This window comes from Aethina tumida, chromosome 7 (assembly GCF_024364675.1).
Source record: "Aethina tumida isolate Nest 87 chromosome 7, icAetTumi1.1, whole genome shotgun sequence".
Taxonomy (NCBI): Eukaryota; Metazoa; Arthropoda; class Insecta; order Coleoptera; family Nitidulidae; genus Aethina; species Aethina tumida.
In genome coordinates this window covers 8,638,192-8,661,216 of record NC_065441.1, presented here as the reverse complement: position 1 = coordinate 8,661,216, position 23,025 = coordinate 8,638,192, and the positions used below count along the sequence as shown (strand labels likewise).

The 23,025-nt window shown below is 29.1% G+C and overlaps 3 protein-coding genes and 4 non-coding genes across 7 annotated transcripts; 4 read left to right on the top strand and 3 right to left on the bottom strand.

Moving 5' to 3' along the window:
- The first annotated feature begins 3,479 nt into the window (after positions 1-3,479).
- Positions 3,480-3,551, top strand: Trnad-guc (transfer RNA aspartic acid (anticodon GUC)). The gene has a single exon. It is a non-coding gene; the product is annotated as a tRNA-Asp (tRNA).
- Positions 3,552-4,377: 826 nt separating this feature from the next.
- On the bottom strand, positions 4,378-15,294 carry LOC109598537 (ATP-binding cassette sub-family G member 4). Its single transcript, XM_020014452.2, has 10 exons — positions 14,947-15,294; positions 10,692-10,999; positions 8,110-8,255; positions 5,967-6,205; positions 5,783-5,911; positions 5,625-5,731; positions 5,399-5,567; positions 5,243-5,343; positions 5,035-5,190; positions 4,378-4,975 (listed from the first exon to the last, which is right to left on the bottom strand). The coding sequence occupies exons 1-10, from the start codon at positions 15,158-15,160 to the stop codon at positions 4,628-4,630; spliced, it is 1,917 nt and encodes a 638-aa protein (XP_019870011.2). The 5' UTR covers positions 15,161-15,294; the 3' UTR covers positions 4,378-4,627.
- A 2,249-nt stretch (positions 15,295-17,543) lies between these two features.
- Positions 17,544-17,615, top strand: Trnad-guc (transfer RNA aspartic acid (anticodon GUC)). The gene has a single exon. It is a non-coding gene; the product is annotated as a tRNA-Asp (tRNA).
- A 189-nt stretch (positions 17,616-17,804) lies between these two features.
- Trnad-guc (transfer RNA aspartic acid (anticodon GUC)) lies at positions 17,805-17,876 on the top strand. Its single transcript has one exon. It is a non-coding gene; the product is annotated as a tRNA-Asp (tRNA).
- A 187-nt stretch (positions 17,877-18,063) lies between these two features.
- Positions 18,064-18,135, top strand: Trnad-guc (transfer RNA aspartic acid (anticodon GUC)). Its single transcript has one exon. It is a non-coding gene; the product is annotated as a tRNA-Asp (tRNA).
- Positions 18,136-18,881: 746 nt separating this feature from the next.
- Positions 18,882-19,595, bottom strand: LOC109598557 (uncharacterized). Its single transcript, XM_020014467.2, has 3 exons — positions 19,455-19,595; positions 19,316-19,393; positions 18,882-19,187 (listed from the first exon to the last, which is right to left on the bottom strand). The coding sequence occupies exons 1-3, from the start codon at positions 19,483-19,485 to the stop codon at positions 18,988-18,990; spliced, it is 309 nt and encodes a 102-aa protein (XP_019870026.2). The 5' UTR covers positions 19,486-19,595; the 3' UTR covers positions 18,882-18,987.
- Positions 19,596-19,758: 163 nt separating this feature from the next.
- LOC109598539 (gastric triacylglycerol lipase) lies at positions 19,759-22,771 on the bottom strand. The gene is made up of 6 exons (XM_020014454.2): positions 22,468-22,771; positions 21,264-21,453; positions 20,799-20,913; positions 20,497-20,743; positions 20,051-20,440; positions 19,759-19,987 (listed from the first exon to the last, which is right to left on the bottom strand). Exons 1-6 carry the CDS (start codon positions 22,627-22,629, stop codon positions 19,820-19,822), a joined length of 1,272 nt encoding a protein of 423 aa, XP_019870013.2. The 5' UTR covers positions 22,630-22,771; the 3' UTR covers positions 19,759-19,819.
- Between the last annotated feature and the right edge of the window lie 254 nt (positions 22,772-23,025).

Genomic DNA, 23,025 nt, shown 5'->3' with positions numbered 1-23,025 from the left:
CTCAGTTGCACTGTCTTCTGTGTCAGTATAATCGGAGTTTCTATTTTTGTGTTTTTTGGTTATGTCGTGCAAAAGTGGAGACAGTCTTTTTCTTTTGTTGAGTAGTACTCCCGTTTCAATTTCGGGTTTGTTCAGTGATTCTAGTTTCTCAAAACGATTATTCAGCATCAGTTTCTCTTCTATGGCGATGCGCTTTGTCATAATCGTTTTTAATGACGTTGTTTTTCTCGGTTTGAGGAATTTATCATTGATGGTGTTTTCTCTAATTTCAGTTTGCGACGGTTCTAGTGGCTTTGTTTGGGTGGTTTCTACTGTTTCAATTGTATCGTAGTCCATAGTAACAGGTGTTTTACTTTTTTGTTCCCCATCGTATTTTGATTTTTGCTTTGGTGGAATTGTTGTGTTGTCATTTATTACTTGTATTTTGTTATTGTTTACATTGTTGATGCGGGATTCCCTAGTTTCTAGTGATCCGTAATTGTTGTGTGTGTTGTTATCGGGGCTGGGACTCGACCTGGTTGCAGGGCGGTGTACCAGAGCCTCAACCTGCATTAGGCACTGGGGTGTGGGTGGTGACATTTGTTTGCTGTTGGAATCCAGACTTGGTTGTACAGATGTGTCAACAGCCTCGGTAGTCACAGATACTGACTCTGAGGAGTTATTCCCCAGGCTTGGGAGGAGGAAGCTTTCTGGTTGGTTGTGTAGGGGCCCTTCAGGGAAAATTTTACTTTTCACCACATTGATAAGGTATTCTCTTTTTGCCACTTGATCCCTCTCATAGTCTGACATATATAGGTCAGACTGGGAAATATTTAATTTTGGGGTTTGTTTGTTTATGTTTGAGCTATCATTCATTTTGCATGGGGACGTGGCGGATGATAAAGATACATTGGTGGACGAAAGTTGGGGGTCGTCTGGTGTTACGCTTTCAGTACAATTGTCTTCCTTACTAAGGGGTGTACTTACGGATTTTGTTTTATTTTTTGAGTAGTATCGTTTTGCTACACCTGTACCTAGGTTTGCGTCATTCCTTCTGCCGCGCCCGGCAATTGTTCGTTTTATTTTGGGCGGCACTATGCAGTCCAACAAAAACACTGAGTGTTCACAGGGGATGAGTCAAGTTTCTCACATCATTAGAACTAAAACTAATTTTAACGGCACACACTAAACTAAAGTAACAATTAACTGAGTCTATTTCTCTATATGTACGTTGAATCTCATTTGGTAGAATTCGACGGTTTTATGCACTTAAAAATCGGTAATTTACAGAGGTCGTCGTTAATGATGTCAACGCTATCGCGTGACAGGCGGGGATACTGACCACTATACTACCGAGGACTTATTTAAAAGTATTTTTGTAGTACTGCACTGGCCCGTGGTGGTGCTATTTTTATTCACCACGCCAATTGCTCATTAAAAAATTAAATAATTAAGGTTTACATATAATTTAATCAACTAACTACACTGAAATAAATAAATTTTAAAAGAAGTTATCATAGTACGATAAGTAATCTGAATGTATCTCGTTAGTTTATTTTCAAAAATTTTAAAATTATATTTTCTATATTCCACATTTTATTTAGTAATATGATAATTAAATATTACTTTTACAAAACTTTTAATAAATAAAAGTAAAAACTTCATACTATTAAGTAGTTTAGTTTTAAATTCAGACCTTAATTTTTTTCTGTATTTTAAAATTTATTATTATTATTATATTTTTATTATATTCTAAAGGTTTACAATTCAAATATTATAATATCGAATATCTTAAGTAAAATAGGTTACTTCTGAACAAATATTAATAGTTATTAACAAATCTTTTTATTCAATTTATAGTTATATAACTATATATAGTTAGTTAAATATTTTGGTTAGATGGATGGACTAGTGTATAAACTGGGCCAGCTAAAACTGCCGAAACACAAAACATTTCGGCAGGAGTCCCACAGGGAACGGTGTTCGCACCAAAACTCTGCAACTTCTATACCTCCGACATCCCTAAGTTTTCCCACACTAACTTGGCATTATACGCGGATGACACTGCCATCTACAGCTCGTCCTTCAGCTCACAGGTCGCCACTCAACAGATTAAAATCCATCTGGGCATGCTCACTGCGTTTTTTGAGAGATGGAAAATTAAAATAAATCCTGAAAAAACAGAAATGATCAACTTTTCAAAAATATATACTAACACAAGGATAGTCTCTCCACCCACTATAGACAGAACCATCATCCCATGCAAAAAAGTCGTGAAATACTTAGGCACCTATCTGGACAATCGAGTGACCTTTAGACCCCATATCGACAAAATCAGACCAAAGATATTTGGCGCAATCAAGCCACTATACCCTCTAATCTCTGCAAACAGCCCCATGAGTAGAGATAACAAAATAAATTTATACACCACAGTCTTTCGACTCATCATGACATACGCATGCCCCATCTGGTGTGGAGCCTCCATAACTGCCATAAACATACTACAACGACTGCAAAACAAAATGCTGAGAATGGCAATCAGCGCACCCCAAAGAAGCAGAACCCGACACATACACGACACAACTAGAATACCATATATACAGGATTACATCATTCAAGAGGCTAATAAATTCCATGAAAAACATATACACCATTCGACACTCACAAAACACATAACTGATGTCAGAAACCACAACATTGACCCTAATCACAAACACAAACCCCTTTACTACAAACTCCCAATTTTCCATAAACTCCCACCATAATGTCTGCCGCGCACTCAAAACTTTTTACTTAAAACGTAAAAACACCCACTAAATCACAAAACACTATCCCAACAACACGAAATCTCCCTCAAAACACTTCAACGGGTTTTTTGCCTAAGTTTTTCCTGAACACACTAAATTACAGAACGGGCCATCCAGCAACAGTTTCTGCTAATTTTGTTTACAAATCCCATTATCTAATTCATATTGGAGACAAAGTGCCCCCAGAAATGCTACGACCATGTGAGGGGGGTCTTGGACCTATTCTACCTTCAAAATCGTTGTTGACGCTCAGAGATGCCACTACACCGGCAATTGGCCAAGCCACTCTCCCAGATGGTGGACAACCCCGGACTCCATTCGGTAACCCACCTCCCCAAGAACGGAGCCTACGACACATAGTGCCCACTGGAGACTCGAGTTGTACGAAACAATGATATGTATTTTATCAAAAGACGAATAAAGTATATTTTAGTTTAGTTAGTTTAGTTTAGTTTAATCCCCGACTGTCACGCAGGAGACCGGGGTTCGATTCCCCGCCGGGGAGGATAATTCTTTTTGTAAAAATGTGAACATTTTAAAAAATTATATTATAAATTTTATTTATTTTTATATAGCCAGTTGATTAAATTATTCATAAGTATAAACATTTAACTTTTTGACAAATAACTGGAGTGGAGATAAATTAGCGCCACCACGGGCGAGTGCAGGACTAAAAAAATACTTTTAAATAAGTCCTCGGTAGTATAGTGGTCAGTATCCCCGCCTGTCACGCGGGAGACCGGGGTTCGATTCCCCGCCGGGGAGGTTAATTCTTTTAGTAAAAATGTGAACGTTTTAAAATTTTTTATTATATATAAACAAGTAAGTTCATCAAAATCCAAAAATAATCTTCATTTAACAAAAACGTTTATTTACTTTGTTGGAAAATAGATTTTAAAATAAAAAAAAGAAAAGAGAAAATTATTTTTTTACTTTAAACAAGTAGACAAGAAACTACCTTTATTATCTAAGATATATAGTTATATTTTATATTTTCCTCTTTGGTAATTATAATTAAAGTTTAGAAAATAATTATATTATTTTTAAATAGTGTTTTTAGAATATTTTAATTAATAATCTAAAAAGTTTCTTAATTCTTCCCGATTTCCCACCGGGGAGAATAATTATTTTTATGCAATATGTAAAAATTAAAAAAAATATTCTGTTATATGAAAAAAATAAAATGTTTACTTCAAACGGGGAAACATCTTAAACAAGATCTTTATTACTATGTTACTTATTGTTGTAAATTTATTCATTAAAAGTTTCTGTAATTCATTTTTGTGAGTAAAATTTAAAATTTAGAAAATAATTATTTAAAGTTTTTGAAAATAATATTTATTGAATTTTAGAATTATTACTCTAAGAACTTTTTTAATTCTCTCCATCGAAAAATCCTTTTTATTTTAATAATCATAGTAATGTGGTATAACTAATTTTAAAAATTTGTATATAAAGCAATACTCATTTATTTTAATTTCAATACAGCTAGTTGGTTAAATAATTTATAAGCCTTTTTAATTTAAACATCAAAAATTTTTGTAGAATTAATATTTATTTATCTTATTACTAAATATAAATAAAAACAATATTATAACTAGTTATTTTATTTACATCAGTCGAATACAACAACATTTTAATTATAAAGTCATACACATAAATTAGAAATAACATAATAAAATTAAAAATAAATAGAATACAGTACGAACACACAGCCTTACATAAATAGTCACATTGGCGAGTAAGTATAAAACTAAATATACACTCCTCATAATTTTATGGGTAGTACGAAACTCTACTGACTTAGCATCTCATTCACTCAAACATACCAATACAACCGCTTAACGCAAAGCCAAAAGTTTACATCTTAATACTACGTATGCTCCTATTCTCAGGAAAAACAAAGTCAACAGTAGAGCCAAAACATCGTTGTCGAATTGATCAGCCCTGACTGCTACGTCCTCCAAAAACTTTTTAGGATATTTGTAATGGCAGTATTTATCATCGGGGCATTCAATAATGCCTCGATTTAAGCCGTAAACTGCGGCCACCACTCCTTCCAAACCATAACGGAGATAGGAGACGTAACTTCCCCAATGGAGGTAGGGCGGAAGATCTCTGATTGAAACTCCAAATCCGGCAAACATCATCACTGGCACCGAAAGTGTCGGTCCCAAAAAGGTGCCGTTCTAAAATTGCAATTAAATATGTAGAAGTTCCAGAGTGTTTGTTGTAAGTGCAGACTTACCACAACGTCGAAAAATGCACCGATGACAAGTCCGAAACTCTGTGCAACGAAGACCACCAGCAACGTGGCTATGAAGAACATGGCCAGTCTTTCATACTCCATTGGTTGGCCTGTCATGTAGTAGACGATGATTGTGAATATAGCACATGAGAGCACCTAGAAACGTTGCTTAAACAACATGATCTTTCAACAAATTTTAAACACTTACCGAAATTGGAATGTCCACGAGAGTTACCGACGTGTAGTACATTTTTAACGAGTACCATCTGTTGAAGTGCTCCTTTACCAATATGGACATTTCACTGGGGACTGCAATTATTTAACTTTAACAGACTGTTTTTAAGTTGTAATTTGTTGAACTTACAAGTTAGAATGGTCAGCATCATGGTGGACATCATGTGATGCATAAGAATAGAGAAAAGAAGATTGTAATTGTCCAATACTTTTGAACCATCTTGTCCTGCCTGCCAGTAAACAGATCCTAACATCAAACCTACCAAGGCGTTTACAATAAGACGCATGTAAGTCAGAGTCTGAAAGTTACATTAACAAATTATTGTCATTATATTTTTAAATAATAATAATTTTACCGTATCTCTTTTGGTTTTAATGTATCCTCTTCTCATTAACACTTTTAGTTGATTAAAGGAGGATGTGGCTTGTAAACCATCTTCATCGTCATCATCATAATCATCATCTAAAGGTTTAATAATATTATACAATTCAAATAATAGCAATTTAAACTAACCTATAGGTTGTTGAATAATAGGAAGTTTCTCTGAGTCTTTTAAATATTTGTAATCCGTACCATTTCCGGTTGCTTTAATCATTGAGAGGACTTTATCTTTACCATATTCTTCACATGCCAATTCGATAACTAAAACAAATCAAAACTTTAATAACGTAGACAAGTTAAAATTGTACGTTCTTACCATAATCAGCCGGGTTGTGGTATTCTGGACAAGGGAAGCCAACGTCTTCCAAGAAAGGCACCAGTTTGTTGGTGTCCCCTTGGTAAAGACAATTGCCAGCAGCAAGTACATAGACCTGATCGAATAGCGAAAACAAAGAAGCAGAAGGTTGATGGATTGTGCAAACAATCGTCCTTCCTTGTCTGGCCAAAAATTGCAAAAGTTTCACGCACTGCATGCATGTCGAGCTGTCCAAACCACTAAAAATAATACAAAATATGTAAAATAATATAGATTTCGTAAGTCGTGAATCAGGGTCAGTTAGATCAACAGTTATGACATTGGTGATAAACTATCGTAGTTCTTGAAATATTTTGCTCAAAGTGGCTTCACAAGAATGTACGTCAATGTGATCTGGAGGAATGCACAATTCAATTGTGATTTTCCAACATATTTTTAACGTTTTGTTATCAAATATTGCATTGAAGTTCAAAGTTCTCGATTATTTTTCTCTTATTTTGCGCAGCGTGTAATTGTTTATGACAACGTTCACAAAGATGAAGAATGGATGTATTTACTACTTCATAAAATATGTATCAAAAATGAATAAAATGCTGAATACAGAAATTTAAATTAGCATAACATAATAAGGTCATAAGTCAAAAAAATTTAAAAAATTAATGTATAGTAAAATAAATTAGCTAGATAATTATTATAATATCTAACGTAATAATAATTAATCGATTGATTAAATAAATAGTTATGAAACAGTTTTTTATCTGTAAGTTTTATCTTAAAACTATTTTAATATTCTAAAGTACGAAGGTATGTCTAGGTTCAAAGTATAAGGTTTAGTAATTACTCATCTACAAATATGTGAATTTATCAAGTAACAGCAATTTTTATTACTTAATATGCATAAAAAAGTCACATCAAAGCAATTAACCAATATCATATCATGTCACACAAAGAATATGATTTATTTAGCTTTCATTAAATGTAAAAAAAAACATTTAAATTAGCGGCTAATGAAATGCAAATGAATTTATCTTTGTCCTTTGTACTTGTGGGTGTTGTGTACACAAAGAAGAGATAAATCGCTGCACATTCACCAAATGTTTTGTTGTATCAGCTGGCCGACTAATTTTTATGAACCTCAATTTGTTTTAATTCGATTTAAGTCTGACCCGTTGTTTTACTATCGGTTGTGGGGTCGAAAAATAAATTTGTTTATTGACCTTTACGAAAAACGTTTCGTCCTCTTTGGTAAATAGGTATTTATTGTTGTTTGACTTTTATAATAATGTTTAATAATATTTGATCTGTTTCGATTATGCCACTTTAAACTTCAGAGTGACAATCATTTTAATAAAATTTAAAATAAATTTATACGTTATAAAATGTCTTTATATTAATAATCATACAAAAGTATAGGTTTTTAATTGGGATATGGTAGATCAGGTTAGACTAGGTTATGATTGGTTAGGTTGGACAACGAGAAGATTAAATAAACTCTGGTAATGTTAAATTAAGTAGGGTATAGATAGTGTAAAAATTTATTGAATATGTAATTTAAAATCAATATTTAATTTTTAATTCGCCCTTTTTTAGACACATAAAATATCTAGTCAATTAATATTTCAAAAGGTGATATTATATGAAATATTATTTTAAATTGAACAATTTAATAAACGTTTTTTGTATAGAAATTATATAAAATTTTATTATAAATAATTTAGTGTCATATCTATACAGGATACTTTATAATTGATACATTTAATGATTGAAAATAACTAACTTATCTTATCTTACTTATATGATAAGTTTAAAACAAAAATTACTATAAACTAATTATTTCAATATTATCGTATAATTTATAAAATTCAGTATTTTTTTAACGTTGATTTTAATTTAGAATTTTCCAATTAATCTTCAGCTTTTAATTCAAATTTTCCAGAATAAACAAAAAGGTATAATACCCTTTTAATTATGTAAACTATGTTGTTGACTTAACCTTGTGCCAAGTTTTACGGTCACCTGTTGCAATTTACATTAAATTTATTTTATATTGTTTTATTTTGAACCCTTTTTTATATTGTAAAAAGAAAACCTCTGCTCAGGTAATTTGACAATAATAACTGGTTACACAACTGGTTTTACTTACGTAGTGGGTTCATCCAAGAACAGAATCATCGGGTTGTTTATAAGTTCAAGAGCAATCGACAACCTCTTTTTCTGACCACCGGACAAACCGGATGCCTTTGTGTTTTTCGTCCTGCTCAGGCCCAAAGTTTCCAGGATCTCGTTGATCTGAAATTAAGAAAACAATTTAGACCTGAGAGACTTCGATAAGAGATCAGACAAAAAACGTAAAGCTTTCTCTTTGTACTTAGTGTCTTAATGTATTTGTTTTTAAATTTCACGTGCTATCGCTAATGACTAAAGTCCGTGCGTGAGAGCGGAAGAATGCCATCGGATTTTAAACACACAAAGAACAACAAAATTTATCAATTAAGGAACAAGAGTCGAAGCGAAGCAAGTAAATAAATATTGTCCTAGTTGTCTTCGGTTTATCGCCGGACACGGGTCAAAGAAACTAATGATAAACGCCACGCGTATGCTTCTTTATCTCCGGCAATGGTGATTTCACACACAAAGCATGTGCTGCGAAGTTCGAAACCGACAACGAAAAAACATCGTTAATTATAAGATTGTGATAACTGTTGATGCGATGCACACAATATGAAATTTAGTAATGCATCCACAATCGTCCGGACGGAATCCACGAGATTACTTTGTCGGTAGTCGCTGCGCACAGTTTTGGATCGTGTAAAGTCATTTTTGTTATGTAATTTTTAGCGAATTATTTTCAAATATGTTGTTTCTGATTATAAAACTATTTTTAAAAATGACAATACAATCTTTTGTTTTTGCTAGCCGTTCCAAATCGTCAGATCTTTTCAGGTTACCATTAAAATAAGTATAAACAAATTTTATTATTAATAAATTAATTTTGATTGAAATTGCAATATTTAAATAAATAATATTTGGGACCATAATTTCAAACATTTTTTGTTGTCCACAAAAATATTTTTAAATGCTTCAAAAATTTATGTCAATTTTTTTTTAATTTTTTAATACTTTTGATGTTAATTAGGATAATTACAAATAAAAAATGAAGCTTATCAAAATTTAAAATGTTTAGTTAAATTAAATTTGCGTAAAAATCATATTAATTAAAATTTAATTTAAATTACAATATTGACTAATAACACTACTTATTAAATTAAGTAGTATTATATTATTAAATTTAATTTTAAACTTGTGTTAATTATTCCTGCTGAAAATTTAATATACCCTTCTTTAAATAATAAAATTAAGAATTAATTATTTAGAATTGTGATTTTTTATTAAAATTGACTCTTTACGTTTTAACGGAAAGTTAATATATCATTTCTCAAATAACAAAATTAAGAATTAATTAGTTAGAAATTGTGATCTTTTATTAAAATTTACTCTTTAGGTTTTTCCTAAAGTTATTAATTAATTAATTATACTTGGGAAATAAAACAAACAATATTTATTGTTTTATTCGTCAAAAATGTCCAATATTAAAATTTAATTTTAATTAAAATATTGAGAAATAATGCTACTTATTAAATTAAGCAGTATTATATTATTAAATTTAATTTTAAACCTGTATCAATTATTTCTGCTGGAAATTTAATAAATCGTTTCTTAAATAATAAAATTATGTATTAATTAGTTAGAAATTGTGATTTTTTTTATAAAAATTCACTCCTGACGTTATTAATCAATTAATTTTGTGTGAGAGATAAAACAAATACTATTTATTGTTTTATATTTCAGAAATGTCAAAAATTAAAATTTAATTTAAATGAAAACATTGACAAATCTAATACTTATCAAGTTAAGTAATATTATACTACTAAATTTAATTTAAAACGTGTATTCCTGCTGGAAATTTAATGTTTAATTTAATAAAAATAATAAATCATTAGATGATAAATTTTAGTTTCAATGATTTTTTATTATTTTAATTTATTGTTGATTATAAATTAGTTTAGGTAGAATTATCAAAACATCTACTTATCTAATTGTTAATTGTGATTGTTTAATATTTTTATATAATTTAATAGTTTGTTGTTTGCAATTAAACTGAAGATGAATAATAATTTAAAGTTAAACGTTACTTCTCCTAACATAACCTACTATTTCCAATATTTCCAAGCTGAAGTCATATTAATTAAATTATTTCAGCCGTGAAAGATATTAATTATTAATATTATTTATTACATTTATTAACAAATATGTAAACTATGTTTACCATCTTAACCTTGGTGATATCAATAGTAGAACAATAGATTGGAAAACAATTGCGATAAGATAAAAAGCAAATCATATAGGCTGATGACGTTATTTTAAAAATTTGCATTGTTACCGGAAAGGTCAAAAAATGAAACGAAAATATAACATTAACTCATGAAGATTATAAATAGCATGTTTTTTGTTTGAATTTAATTGTGATTAATTGAACGGTAATTAAACATAAAAGCATATGATTTAACTAATTACACGCATGTAAAACATGGCTTTGATTGACGATAACCCGGAGAAATCATGCGGGTACCGGACGATAAACCTGATTAATTTTGCGCACACAACTAATTTTTGGACCACACAAATGCAACTTAGAAAACAATTTAAAACCCATTATCTACTTACAATAGAAAGTTTCTGTTTTCTGGTCACGTTTGATTCGAGCTTCAGGTCAGCTGCGATGAGCATGTTCTCCCTGACCGTGAGTAACGGTTGCAGACGGTCGTCTTGTGTGATGTAGCAGGACATTTTCCTGAACGCCTTCAAATTCCTGGGTCTCCCGTTTATGTTGACCGTGCCTCCCACGCCGTTGATCCTGTAACCGCTTAGCACGTCCAGCAGGGTACTTTTGCCGGCTCCCGATGGACCCATGATGGCTATCAGCTGTCCCGCGGGGAATCTGCCGTTTACTTTGTGTAAGATTTCTTTCTTTTCTGAAACAAGAAAATTTCTCTCAATGACATAACTATTTATTATGTATTAAAATCAAATTAGAGGTAAGATAGAAAGTATTTAACATAATATTTGATAGTAGGTTTGAAATTTAAAAAAAAATGGTAAAATTAATTTAAAAAATAAATAATAAAATAAAATAGGTTGTATAAAATAAAGAAATTATAAGTATAAAAGAAAAATATATATACAATAAAAATTGAAATAATTATATAAATAAAATGCAAATTAAAATGCAGAATTGTTGTTTTCTATATATTAACTAAAGATATCTATTATCATCTGTTGTAATTTTTACCAACACCAATACCAATAATTTTAAAAATATATATTATATAGTATAATTAATTTATAGAATTTAAAAAATAAAAAACAACGAGAGGAAAATGTGGTGGTGTTTGTTTATTTAAAATATTAAATAAAATATTTAATAAATATGTTATGATTAAACCCTCATGAAAGTAGATTCGACATACTTAATTTAATATGGCTATACAAATATTTTTAATGTCAGTTTATGTGGTTTTAATTTTCCATAACATAATAGATTATATTGATTTAAAAATGTTTAATTTACATTACATAAATCAACCAAGCCGATAAAATTTATTAACATCGATATCAAAATTTCAAGAATTATTTTGTCAATTTTTTTTATTATATAAACTGATAATTGTTTATTTAAAGCACGCTTTAATGCACCAACAAGAATTTTTTGAGCGTGTCACTATTTTTATCATATCAGGAAAAATAACACGAGTTCTAGGTCATTGATTGTGTCGAACATAAACACTAATAAATTTCAATTTTAAAACGTATTATTCATTAATTAACTTTAATTAAATATGCGCAAAAAGACCGAATTAGATATTAAACCAGACCAATCAAAAAATATTATTTTTATATAATATTAATTTAAGAAACAAAAATAAAATTAATAATTTCTGAAAAAATACTTGTAAAGTAATTTGATATTATTTAAATTAATGCATGTATCGTCAATAAAGAACATGTGTGAATATTTCCTTTTTAATATCGAATTTTTTATTCATAAGGTGAAACGTCACATAATCTTGAACTAGAGTTTAAACTAATAAATATCAATTGACATATGTCCTCAAAGTTTGCAACGCAAAACCTTCAACATTTACCAAAATTCCGTGGGTCACCGTTAATCAACAATATTTACAATCCCGTTTATTATTTTGATTGCAGTATTGAAGGATACAAGCGAGAAAACAACTTCAAATGTTTCGCAACACTGTATGTATACATCATGCTCAAATTTAGGTCGACAAAAGTGAGAGTACATCGCATTTTTTTACAATTCTGCACATTTCATCAAATGTTACATCTGCTCCTCCATGGAAACAATGACTTTGCACCAACAACAATAATTTAATTAGTAGCTTTTGTTTGATATTTTTGGCGTTTCAACGGATGAACTTTGAACGAAATTAACAGCAACATGTAAATACAAGATTGTGGCATCTTCCTATATGCAATAAAAACAAGTTCGTTTTCGTTTTCAGAGTCATAAAATCGATAAGGCGGTGGTACTATAAATCACGAGATTTTTGCCAGGCATCATTGTATATTTGTTGATAGGTCATTGAATCATTTTGCAATCAACTTTATGAAGATATGTTATAACTGAAATAAACATTCATACACAGAATATCTATATTTATTTATACTTTATGCAAACTTCCTCATTTGGTTAAAATGTTGATGAGATTTTGGATTGCCAACCATTTTCCAGTAATTACTAGATTTATTATTAATAAAATATGATGTAATAATCACTATCTTGTAATAAAATATCAAACCAAAAAAACTTCCGTAAGGCCTTTTTGTTTACTATATATAATTAATTTTAATTCTATTACACTTTCTTGTTTTATTCAACATTTACAAAGGACGAATAAATTTACAAGTCAGAGTCAAGTAATTAAAAATTACAATTACCCATTGAGCGTCGACCTTTTGGTCGATTTACATTTTTGGATACGAAGCCAAAAATGCGAAATGTGGAAAAAATATTGAGGGCACCAAAGGCAATTGCCACAAATTTCTTATCCTCGTCCTTGCGAAGTACTACTTAAATGAAATTCATAGCAAGGCCAGTACTCCAGTAATTATACTTATTCGTATATCAAATAACGAAAAACCGGTTAAGTGACTGTAAATTTTTTGGTTAGTTTACCAATTATATTAATACAAGATGAATCTACTTCACTGTTATTATAAAATACTTGTTTTATCAGGTGTATCTCCGTGTAGACCTTCGCTATGCAATTGACGTTGTGAGGTGAATTTTAAGATGATTACTTTGTAGACAAGTCCTTGGCTTATCGGCAAAACGTTTACTTTGTTGGTATAGTGATAGATTCAGTAGTTCAATTTGACAAATAACAATAATTAACTTAATTATTGTGAACAATCAAAAAATAAAAATGTGTTTACATATTTAAATATTAATTTTATTGCTAGAATATTAAGAAATAATAAATGAATACATAACATATTTAAATATACAGTCATTACAATATTTTATCTAATCCAATAAATTAAAAAACCGTAAAATAATTATGGATTTAAGTATTTAATTAGGAACATATTTTCTGATAAGGAATCTAATCGAATTATGCAATCAACGTCTATAGAAATTAATAAACTAGATTGTAAGACAAAGTATTAATCATCAATTTCGATAAGATTAATTAATCCAAGGCAAGTCAAAGTGCATAAATATACGTGCAAGGCCCAATGAAAATTTTAATAATTAAATCGGAATCAATTTTTACAAGGAAATTTGAAGTGAAAGTAAAAAAAATTGATAGAAATTTCGGTTCAAATTCAAGGTCAAAAAAGAAGAAATCTTATTCGGTCTTTGTCCGAACTACCATTAATTTCTTCGCCTAACAGATCATTAACCTGAATCGCAGCAAGTTTCTGTCTGTCTAAGCGACTACAGATGCTTTTTACAATTTGCTTTTTTAAATAGTATTTTATTCTGTATAAATGTAATTAAACTATTTATTTGAACATTAATTATATTTAAATATTCTGTATCGAATGGAATTTGAATGATTTAATCAAAATCTTTAATATTATCATCTTTATTAATTAATGGAACAAGAACTACAAAGAAATTAAGAACAATTTAAAGAAAATAAACTTTTATTTAGTTAAATACTTTACAGAAAGTGAAGAAATTTAAGAAAGTAAAAAAAAAACAAACGGAAATAATATATTGAACTATACTATTAGGCAAATAATTTAAAAAAATGTAACAGTTTCACAAAATTAAATATTGAAGAAACTTAGAAACCTAAAAAACTAGGAAAGTTTAAGAGATTTCAAGAAATATAAAATATGTATTTGACAAAGATTCAGATTAAAATCAGAGTAATTAAAATAAGTAAAATTAAGTAAGTAAAATTTTTATTTAGCTAAATATACTATTTAAATTAAAGGCACCTAAAGTAACAGGAGAAACTGAAGAAAGTTTTTTGAGCTTAAGAAATTAAAGACACTAAATAAATTAAATAATATAAACAAGTGGGAAAACTAAATTATCTAATCAATAAATAAACAAAGAAAACTTTAAAGAATTTGATAAATATAGTGACTTAAAAATAAAATAAATAAACAGAAAAATTATGAAAATCAAGTGTTTCCTGTAACTTACATTAAAATTTAAAGATTTTATGGTTTAAAAACAAAAGAGTCAAACCAAGAACTAAGAACTTAATAATTCATAGTCAAAAAAAGTTATAAATATATGCTCTAAAATTCATGAAAATCTGTATAATTATTAAGATTATATTAATAAATAATGATGCATATTTAGGAGACATGAATACTTTCTTCATTTCAACGTGGGACAAAATCCTTGCTGGTATTTTCATTTGTAGAAGCTCACCTCTTTTAGTGAATATGTTTCCCATGGTGGCAGTGTATGTGATATCTGTGAACTGCATATCAACCGGATCGGTTTCCGGTAGTCTGCTGAACTTGGTAGCGCGGTTTCCATTTTCGGCCTGTACATAAGTCCTCGGCACCTGCGTCGCACTCGCACTTTCACTCTTTTCGGTCGTACCATGACCGTTGGTCGCCTCGTGCAGTACCATCTCCATTTCTCGACTGGGACCAAATGCGAATCACCAAATTGTGGGGATGGCTTGCATTCGACTGAGCAAAACGGGTCGCCGCAACGGACTGGCTTTGCTTATCTGCGGAACGACCACTTATATAGAAAGTGTTTACTGATTGGACCACGATTAAAGTTCACACTTTGTATTGTCGGTTTCGCGGACTCATTATGCTTTGGTTGTCGATCTGATTTTTTTATTTCCGATGGTGATTCGGCTGAGGGCGATAGTTCCTAGATGGGCAAAGGAAATGGCGCAGTGGCTTGTTTGTTTGTTTTGGACGCATTCACAATGACCAATTATTGGTTCGGACTTTGGAATTTAATATCTTTGGAGAATTTGTTGTTTTTTATTAGTATTTATCCACGAATGATTTATTCTCTTTCATGTAAATATCAACTATGAGGTTAAAATGTAAGTTATTTGTAGTTTAAATAATATTTTAATAAAAAATTATGTTGGGAAGTGGTACTAATAAATTTAAAGCTAAACAAATTTTGGTTGGTTCAACAATAAAAATAAGGTTTAATGTCTTTATTATAAATTAAATGCCGTAATTAACAAGAAACTTATTCGTAATTAATTACCTATTGTACCTATTAACTCAGTTGTACTAATGCATTGACAATGTTACATTAAAATACATCATAATAACATTTTAACGAAGATACAAAACAATAACGTAACGTATGTTTTCAATAACATGGGTTTTAGTGACCTTAAAAGTTGCGTTATTTGATATTAAAATAAATATTAATTATTTATTGTTAATTATTATATTTTATCCTTATATTTTTTTAAAGAGAAAATACATTTTTAACATCATTTTAAGTGCATTTGATCGCATTATAACTGCCTTTATAAATATTAGTTTTTTTAATTTTTAAATAATAACTAAATTTATTATTTATTTATTTATTTATTTATTTTATTATTGTTGCAACATATTCATTAATTTTCACTTTTGCATTTATCTACCATTTTCTTTCAATTATGATATTACAATACTAATTTTATTTTTAATGGATTATCAATCACCACTATAGTTAAACTGTTTACTGATTAGGACGTGATTAAAGTTCACACTTCGTCGCTTTAAATATTTATTATACACATCACTGCCATTTTTAATTGATGCAAACTAATTAACACTATTCAGAATAAATATTACAGATCAACATCGTTCACATGCAATAATTATTTATTATGATCTGGGACACGTGTGTTTCATATTCACCACACCGATTTGAAAGCACTTAACAATATTAAGCTAACATAATTGTGATTAATTATTCATGAACATATACACTGTATACAAAATCAGAATGAATGAATACATAAATGAATAATTGTAAGATATTCTCATAACTATCGAATAATAATAATCGAGATAAATTATAATAAATAGTGTTAAGATTTAACCAATGAAAGAACGAGATAATTTAAGTTCATCTTACTCTCTAATAAAAATTATGGCCCCTATGTATGTAATTTAAATAAAAAGTTCTAAATGGGGATGAAGACAACTTAAAAATATAAATACATATCACACTTATTTTTTAAGCATGAATAGAATTTATTTAAGTTGACTTTGTGTAATATCTTTTAATGTTACAACTGTTGTTAAAATGAATTGAATTGCAAATTTTATAAGTGGTTTGACCTTTCATCTTCGGAATCTCCAAGTTTAGAGTTTGTACTCAAAAAATTATGCAGGATTTTAAATATTATGATTGACAGTTTACACTTTATGCGCAAATCTAATTATCCAATAATTTGTTTTCCTCAGTTATTATTAAGTCGAAACCAATTTATTAGTGTGACTGACCAAAATATTTAAATAACTATATATAGTTATATAACCATAAATTGGATATAAATATTTGTTATTAACTATTAATATTTGTTCAGAAGTAACCTATTTTACTATTTTACTTAAGATAATCGATATTATAATATTTGAATTGTAAACCTTTAGAATATAATAAAAGTATAATAATAATAAATTTTAAAATACAGAAAAAAATTAAGGTCTGAATTTAAAACTAAACTACTTAATAGTATGAAGTTTTTACTTTTTTTTATTAAAAGTTTTGTAAAAGTAATATTTAATTATCATATTACTAAATAAAATGTGGAATATAAAAAATATAATTTTAAAATTTTTGAAAATAAACTAACGAGATACATTCAGATTACTTATCGTACTATGATAACTTCTTTTAAAATTTATTTATTTGAGTGTAGATAGTTGATTAAATTATATGTAAACCTTAATTATTTAATTTTTTGATGAGCATTTGTTGTGGTGAATAAAAATAGCGCCACCACGGGCGAGTGCAGTACTACAAAAATACTTTTAAATAAGTCCTCGGTAGTATAGTGGTCAGTATCCCCGCCTGTCACGCGGGAGACCGGGGTTCGATTCCCCGCCGGGGAGGATAATTCTTTTTATAAAAATGTTTCATTTTAAAAAATTTTATTATAAATTTTACTTATTTTTATATAGCTAGTTGATTAAATTATTTATAAGCCTAAACTATTTAAGTTTTTGACAAATAATTGGAATGGATATAAAAATAGCGCCACCACAGGCGAGCGCAATACTACAAAAATACTTTTAAATAAGTCCTCGGTAGTATAGTGGTCAGTATCCCCGCCTGTCACGCGGGAGACCGGGGTTCGATTCCCCGCCGGGGAGGATAATTCTTTTTATAAAAATGTTTCATTTTAAAAAATTTTATTATAAATTTTACTTATTTTTATATAGCTAGTTGATTAAATTATTTATAAGCCTAAACTATTTAACTTTTTGACAAACAATTACAGTAGAGATAATTTAGCGCCACTATGGACGAGTGCAGTACTATAAAATATTTTTAAATAAGTCCTCGGTAGTATAGTGGTCAGTATCCCCGCCTGTCACGCGGGAGACCGGGGTTCGATTCCCCGCCGGGGAGGATATTTTTTTATAAAAAAGGAAAAATTTGAAAAAATTTATTATAAACAAGTGAGCACTCCATTGTTCAGAAATAATTTTATTTTACTTAAGATATTATGTGTTTAATATAGTAATTGCATATGTTAAAAAAAGACCTATATTACTTATTCCAACTTATTTGTTTTTGTTTTTGTGAAAATAAATTATATTTACCTATCTTGTTAAATAAACCTTAAAAGGCAAAAATAAACATAAAACGTTTAAATTGAAACTTTAATTCTATTCACTTCCAAAATACCAAAATGTCTAACTTTAACTCAATGTTTATACTTTATTGCGATTATTTATCGTTCAGTAATGTTTTATTGGTTTAATTCTTTAATTTAATTCATATCTTTTTAGGAAAAAATGTTTGCACGGATCTGACCCGATTTGAACTCAACGCGTGATGACTTTTTGAGCAAAAATTACTTACGCGATGATTTTCGAGATTAACACACGTTTAATAGTGGAATTGTGCTGATTCGGAAATATACAGTTTCGTAATTTCATTATCAGTTGTGGTATTTAATTTCTTAATTAAGTTACAATTCTATACTATTAATACTGTGCTATTTTGGAGTTACGTAATTTTGTATTAACAAACCTAACAATTAGTGCATTTGTACTATTAAATAATAAAATTGTATTTGTTGACACCACTTGATTAGGTTTTAAAGAAGATATCATGGAATTTTTAGTATATTGAAATAAAAGTATAATTAATACATTTCTTATAAACATCATATATTTAAGAAGGTACAATACAAAATATATACATAAAATACAAACAAACTTTTAATACTGACAGAAAATGAAATAAATCAACAAATTATTCTTGATTATTTTCAGAATTTTCTGATATGATATCTTCTTCAGCTCCTACATCAGGGACCTCATCAACTTCATTCTCAGTCTTGTCCTGTTCTGATACCTCATTCATGGGCTTTTGTGGCATGTTAAAAAAGTTGGTTATAGGTTTTTGCCATTGTGGTGTTTCTCGAAGCACTCCTGCATGTAATCTTCCATCTCCTATAAAAAGTAATAATATTATAAGAGTATTGTTACAAAAAAATATAAATCTTATAATTATATAATATAATTATAACATACTTTGGCCAGAAGACAAAATGAAATAAATGAGTTTAAATTAATTTTACCTCCACCAGTTCTTTTGCTTGGAGTGCCGGAAGATCTGCTTCCTCCACCTCCTTTTTTTGATGATTTTCCACCACTAACTAAAAAAACAAAACTGGTTATTTCATAAATTCTTTTTTTTAATTAAATCAATTCACTCACTTCTAACTCCTCCATCACCAGTTCTCACCATTTTGTTTTTTATAGTAAGATTATTAATTAATTTATTAGTTACGAAAGTAAATAAAAATTGAGAATGTCAAAATACACAAAATCTTGGAACATGCGGATTTTTGACATGAATAGTGGCGGGAAATATTCACGATGTTGTCAATTTGTTGCTTAATATAGGCAACCCAGTTTACAATCATTTGTTACAAAGGAAACATTTTAAATTAATAGTCTATCTAACTATCTGGTTAGTTTCTATTTTTTATGAATTGTTGCAAATAAAATAAGACAAATCTTTTCATTAAAAAAATTTTATTCCCAGTAAATTATTCAGAACATTGATCACATAATTTATATTAAACACTAAATTCACTAGTAAAGTTTTTCATAACTTTGAGAACTTGGTTGTACACTAATTTTTTAGCATCAATACCCAAAATAAAATCTAAATGGTCGAAATCGTCATTCGGTACTCTGTACATTCCGGCCAAATGGTTTAACTTATGTGAAAATCGCAAAACATCCTGCAAAACAAAAATATTTTAATTTATATATTAAATGATAAATAATATTAAGCATCTACTTACGATTGGGTTAGTAAGCTTGTCCTTTTCGGCAAACATTAAGTAAATGGAATTTTTGATTTTTCCAGGGTCGTATTCCGGAGGAGTTGGTTGTCCATATTTTATCAAATTTTCCTTTTCGCCATAATCATATTGCTGAAATTTGCCCTCCTCTTTTATTTCCTGCCCGTAGTGGATCACGGTTTTCGTTGATGTTCCTGCAGGATCATGGCTAAGAACTACGTCGAACACATTCCTGTTAAATTCCTTCTTGTTGAATCCGGCGAATACGAAGAACATATTTTCGCAGAATTTCCTTTTGTTCGCCTCCAGGATTTCGCATTCGAAAGTCAACAATTGAAGAATTTTACCTCTTGGCAAAAACTGGTTGAAACCGAGATGTTTTAGAAGCCACTACATAAATATAAAATGTTTATAATAGCAATAATAAAAACGTGATTTTATATTACCGCTCCGTCGTTTGAAAACGGTGCCAAATACTTTATGGGAGATCTGACATGGGTCATGTAAGCGGTGGGTGCCAAAGCTATCATAAGTTTCACGTTTTTAGCATCTTGAGGTTTCTGAGATGCAAACACGAAGAACATGGTGGTTCCCATTGAATGACCTATGTAGATTATGTCACCCATCCTATTTGTAGTGTTGCTGACGTAATATAATGCAGCAGGTAAGTCATAAATTCCCATTTCATGCCAGCTAACAACGAAAAACACGAATCAGTATAAACTATTTACATAGAAATGGTAATTACCTAAAATTCCAATATTCTGCACTTTTGGTTGAAAGGGATACATGGCCTTTGGAATTGGAGTTACCTCTAGCATTACCCAGCCATACGTCATACCCTTCATCTGCTAAAATAAAAGCTGGAAGGAAAAACGACTATCAATATTTACATGTTTTCTAAATTCATACTTAAATCTGTAATTATAATTTTCTCAATCAATCGCAGTGACGTATTGTATTGAAATTTCAAAACAATACTTTATCAAGCTTTTGAGAATTTTAAAATGTATGAAATCTCAAAATAGAATTACGTTCCAGAAATAAAACTGATATTTTGTTTACATTTAATAATATTTCCTCAGTTTACGCAGTTTTTTCCTTGAGATTTCTTATAATTACATATACACACTTATTTTGTTTACCATATACAGTTAATAATATTTATAAGCGTGCGAGCATTTAAGAAAAACATATAAAATTACTTAATTACCTAAGGAATCGTTGCCATTAACAACCCAATCAACGCTGCTGCCAAGGAGACCATGCTGCAAAAACACGGGTTGTCCGCCACGTTTTCCTGATTTATCGCCTGGTATTCTGTGCAAAGTCAACAGATACCCGTCCTCCGTTCTGATCGTGTGAGCCTCACTTGGATATCCATGACGACTTATAATTTGAGGCTGAAAATTTGTTTGATATTTTTGTAAATTACGTGTCACGTGTGATCAATTTCTCTTAATTATTTGGTAGCGTGATTACAGGGGGCAAAGTATAATTTATAACAATATGTAATTTTTTACATACTACTACATACATTAAAAAATGGAATACGCCAGGGACTATGGGACTATTAAATTTATTTAATTAACAACATTAATGTAAATTTTCTAAATTTTAATTATTCTGTAATTATATAATATTACCTGATTTTTATATACTTGCATAAACAAATTAAATATACTATACTATAATAAGTATAAATATTTTTAAAAATTGTAATAAAAAATTTAAAAATATCACAATATTCTAAAAAAATTATTCATATTCATTATTAATTAAGTTACTTCCGCCAAACTGTATTATATTATAGATAAGAAAAATTAAATAACATTACAATTATGTATTTATTTTAAACCACTAAACAATTTCAATTTTGCAGATAATATTTAAAACTTAAATTATAGATTTAAAAACTTAAAGAAAAATTAATAAAAATTTTTACCGTCCGATTTTTATAAATTAAATTATTAGTTTTTATATCAATTCAGTAATATTTAAAACTCATTCAGAATAAGAGTAGAACATTTTTACAAGAATGTAATAAGTATTACATTCCAGAATTATATATATTTTTTAAACAATTTTCTTCATTCAATTATTGCAATTAATAATATTTGTAAAATCAGTTTGAAGAAAATTAAGAAAACTTGAATAAAAATTTCGTCTTGAAAAATTAAGTTTCTTCATATAATTCTACCCTAAAATGAAACATTTATTTATTAAATTCAGGAATAATTTAAGAATAAATTGAATTTTGTTTTCGAACCAATCAATATATCACCCCTTAACCACCGCCCTCTACATATAAGTTGAAAAGAATTCTGTACCAGTAGATTTCCATGTAGAATAAAATTTACATAAATTTAACATGCAAATAATTTAGAAAATTAATCAGAAATAAAAAAAATACTTACCACACTCAAATAAACGTCTGGGTTAATGTTACAACGGTTATTGCCCATATCATACAAAGTGTCACAGTCGGGATCATCCAACATACTACCGATATTTATAATTGTCATACCGTTTACCACTGTCATAACCGGCAACAATAATAATACGACGTTATGTTCCATGTCGCGTTTTCAGTTTCAACAAATGCGAATTTCAAACTGGTTTTAAGTACGAATCCGCACTGATGCACATTGTAATGAATCACCCGATCATATGTTGTTGTTCTTGCTTTATGTCGATAAAACAATTATTTTAAATTAGTTTTACTAGTTTAATGATAAAACGTAAATATATAGTTAAATAATTGCGTTTAGGAACATAGAAGTAAATCGATTATTCGTCATTGGGCGCACTCTCTGTTCATTTATGGCGATGATGGAATTCAAATGTTTATAGGAAGTAATAATTGATTAGATATGTGTAAATTTAATATTTAATATGCAATAACTTGTGTAATTAACGATAACTGTTTAACACCTAAAAGTATTTTGCTTTTAACCACATTAAAAGTGTATTAA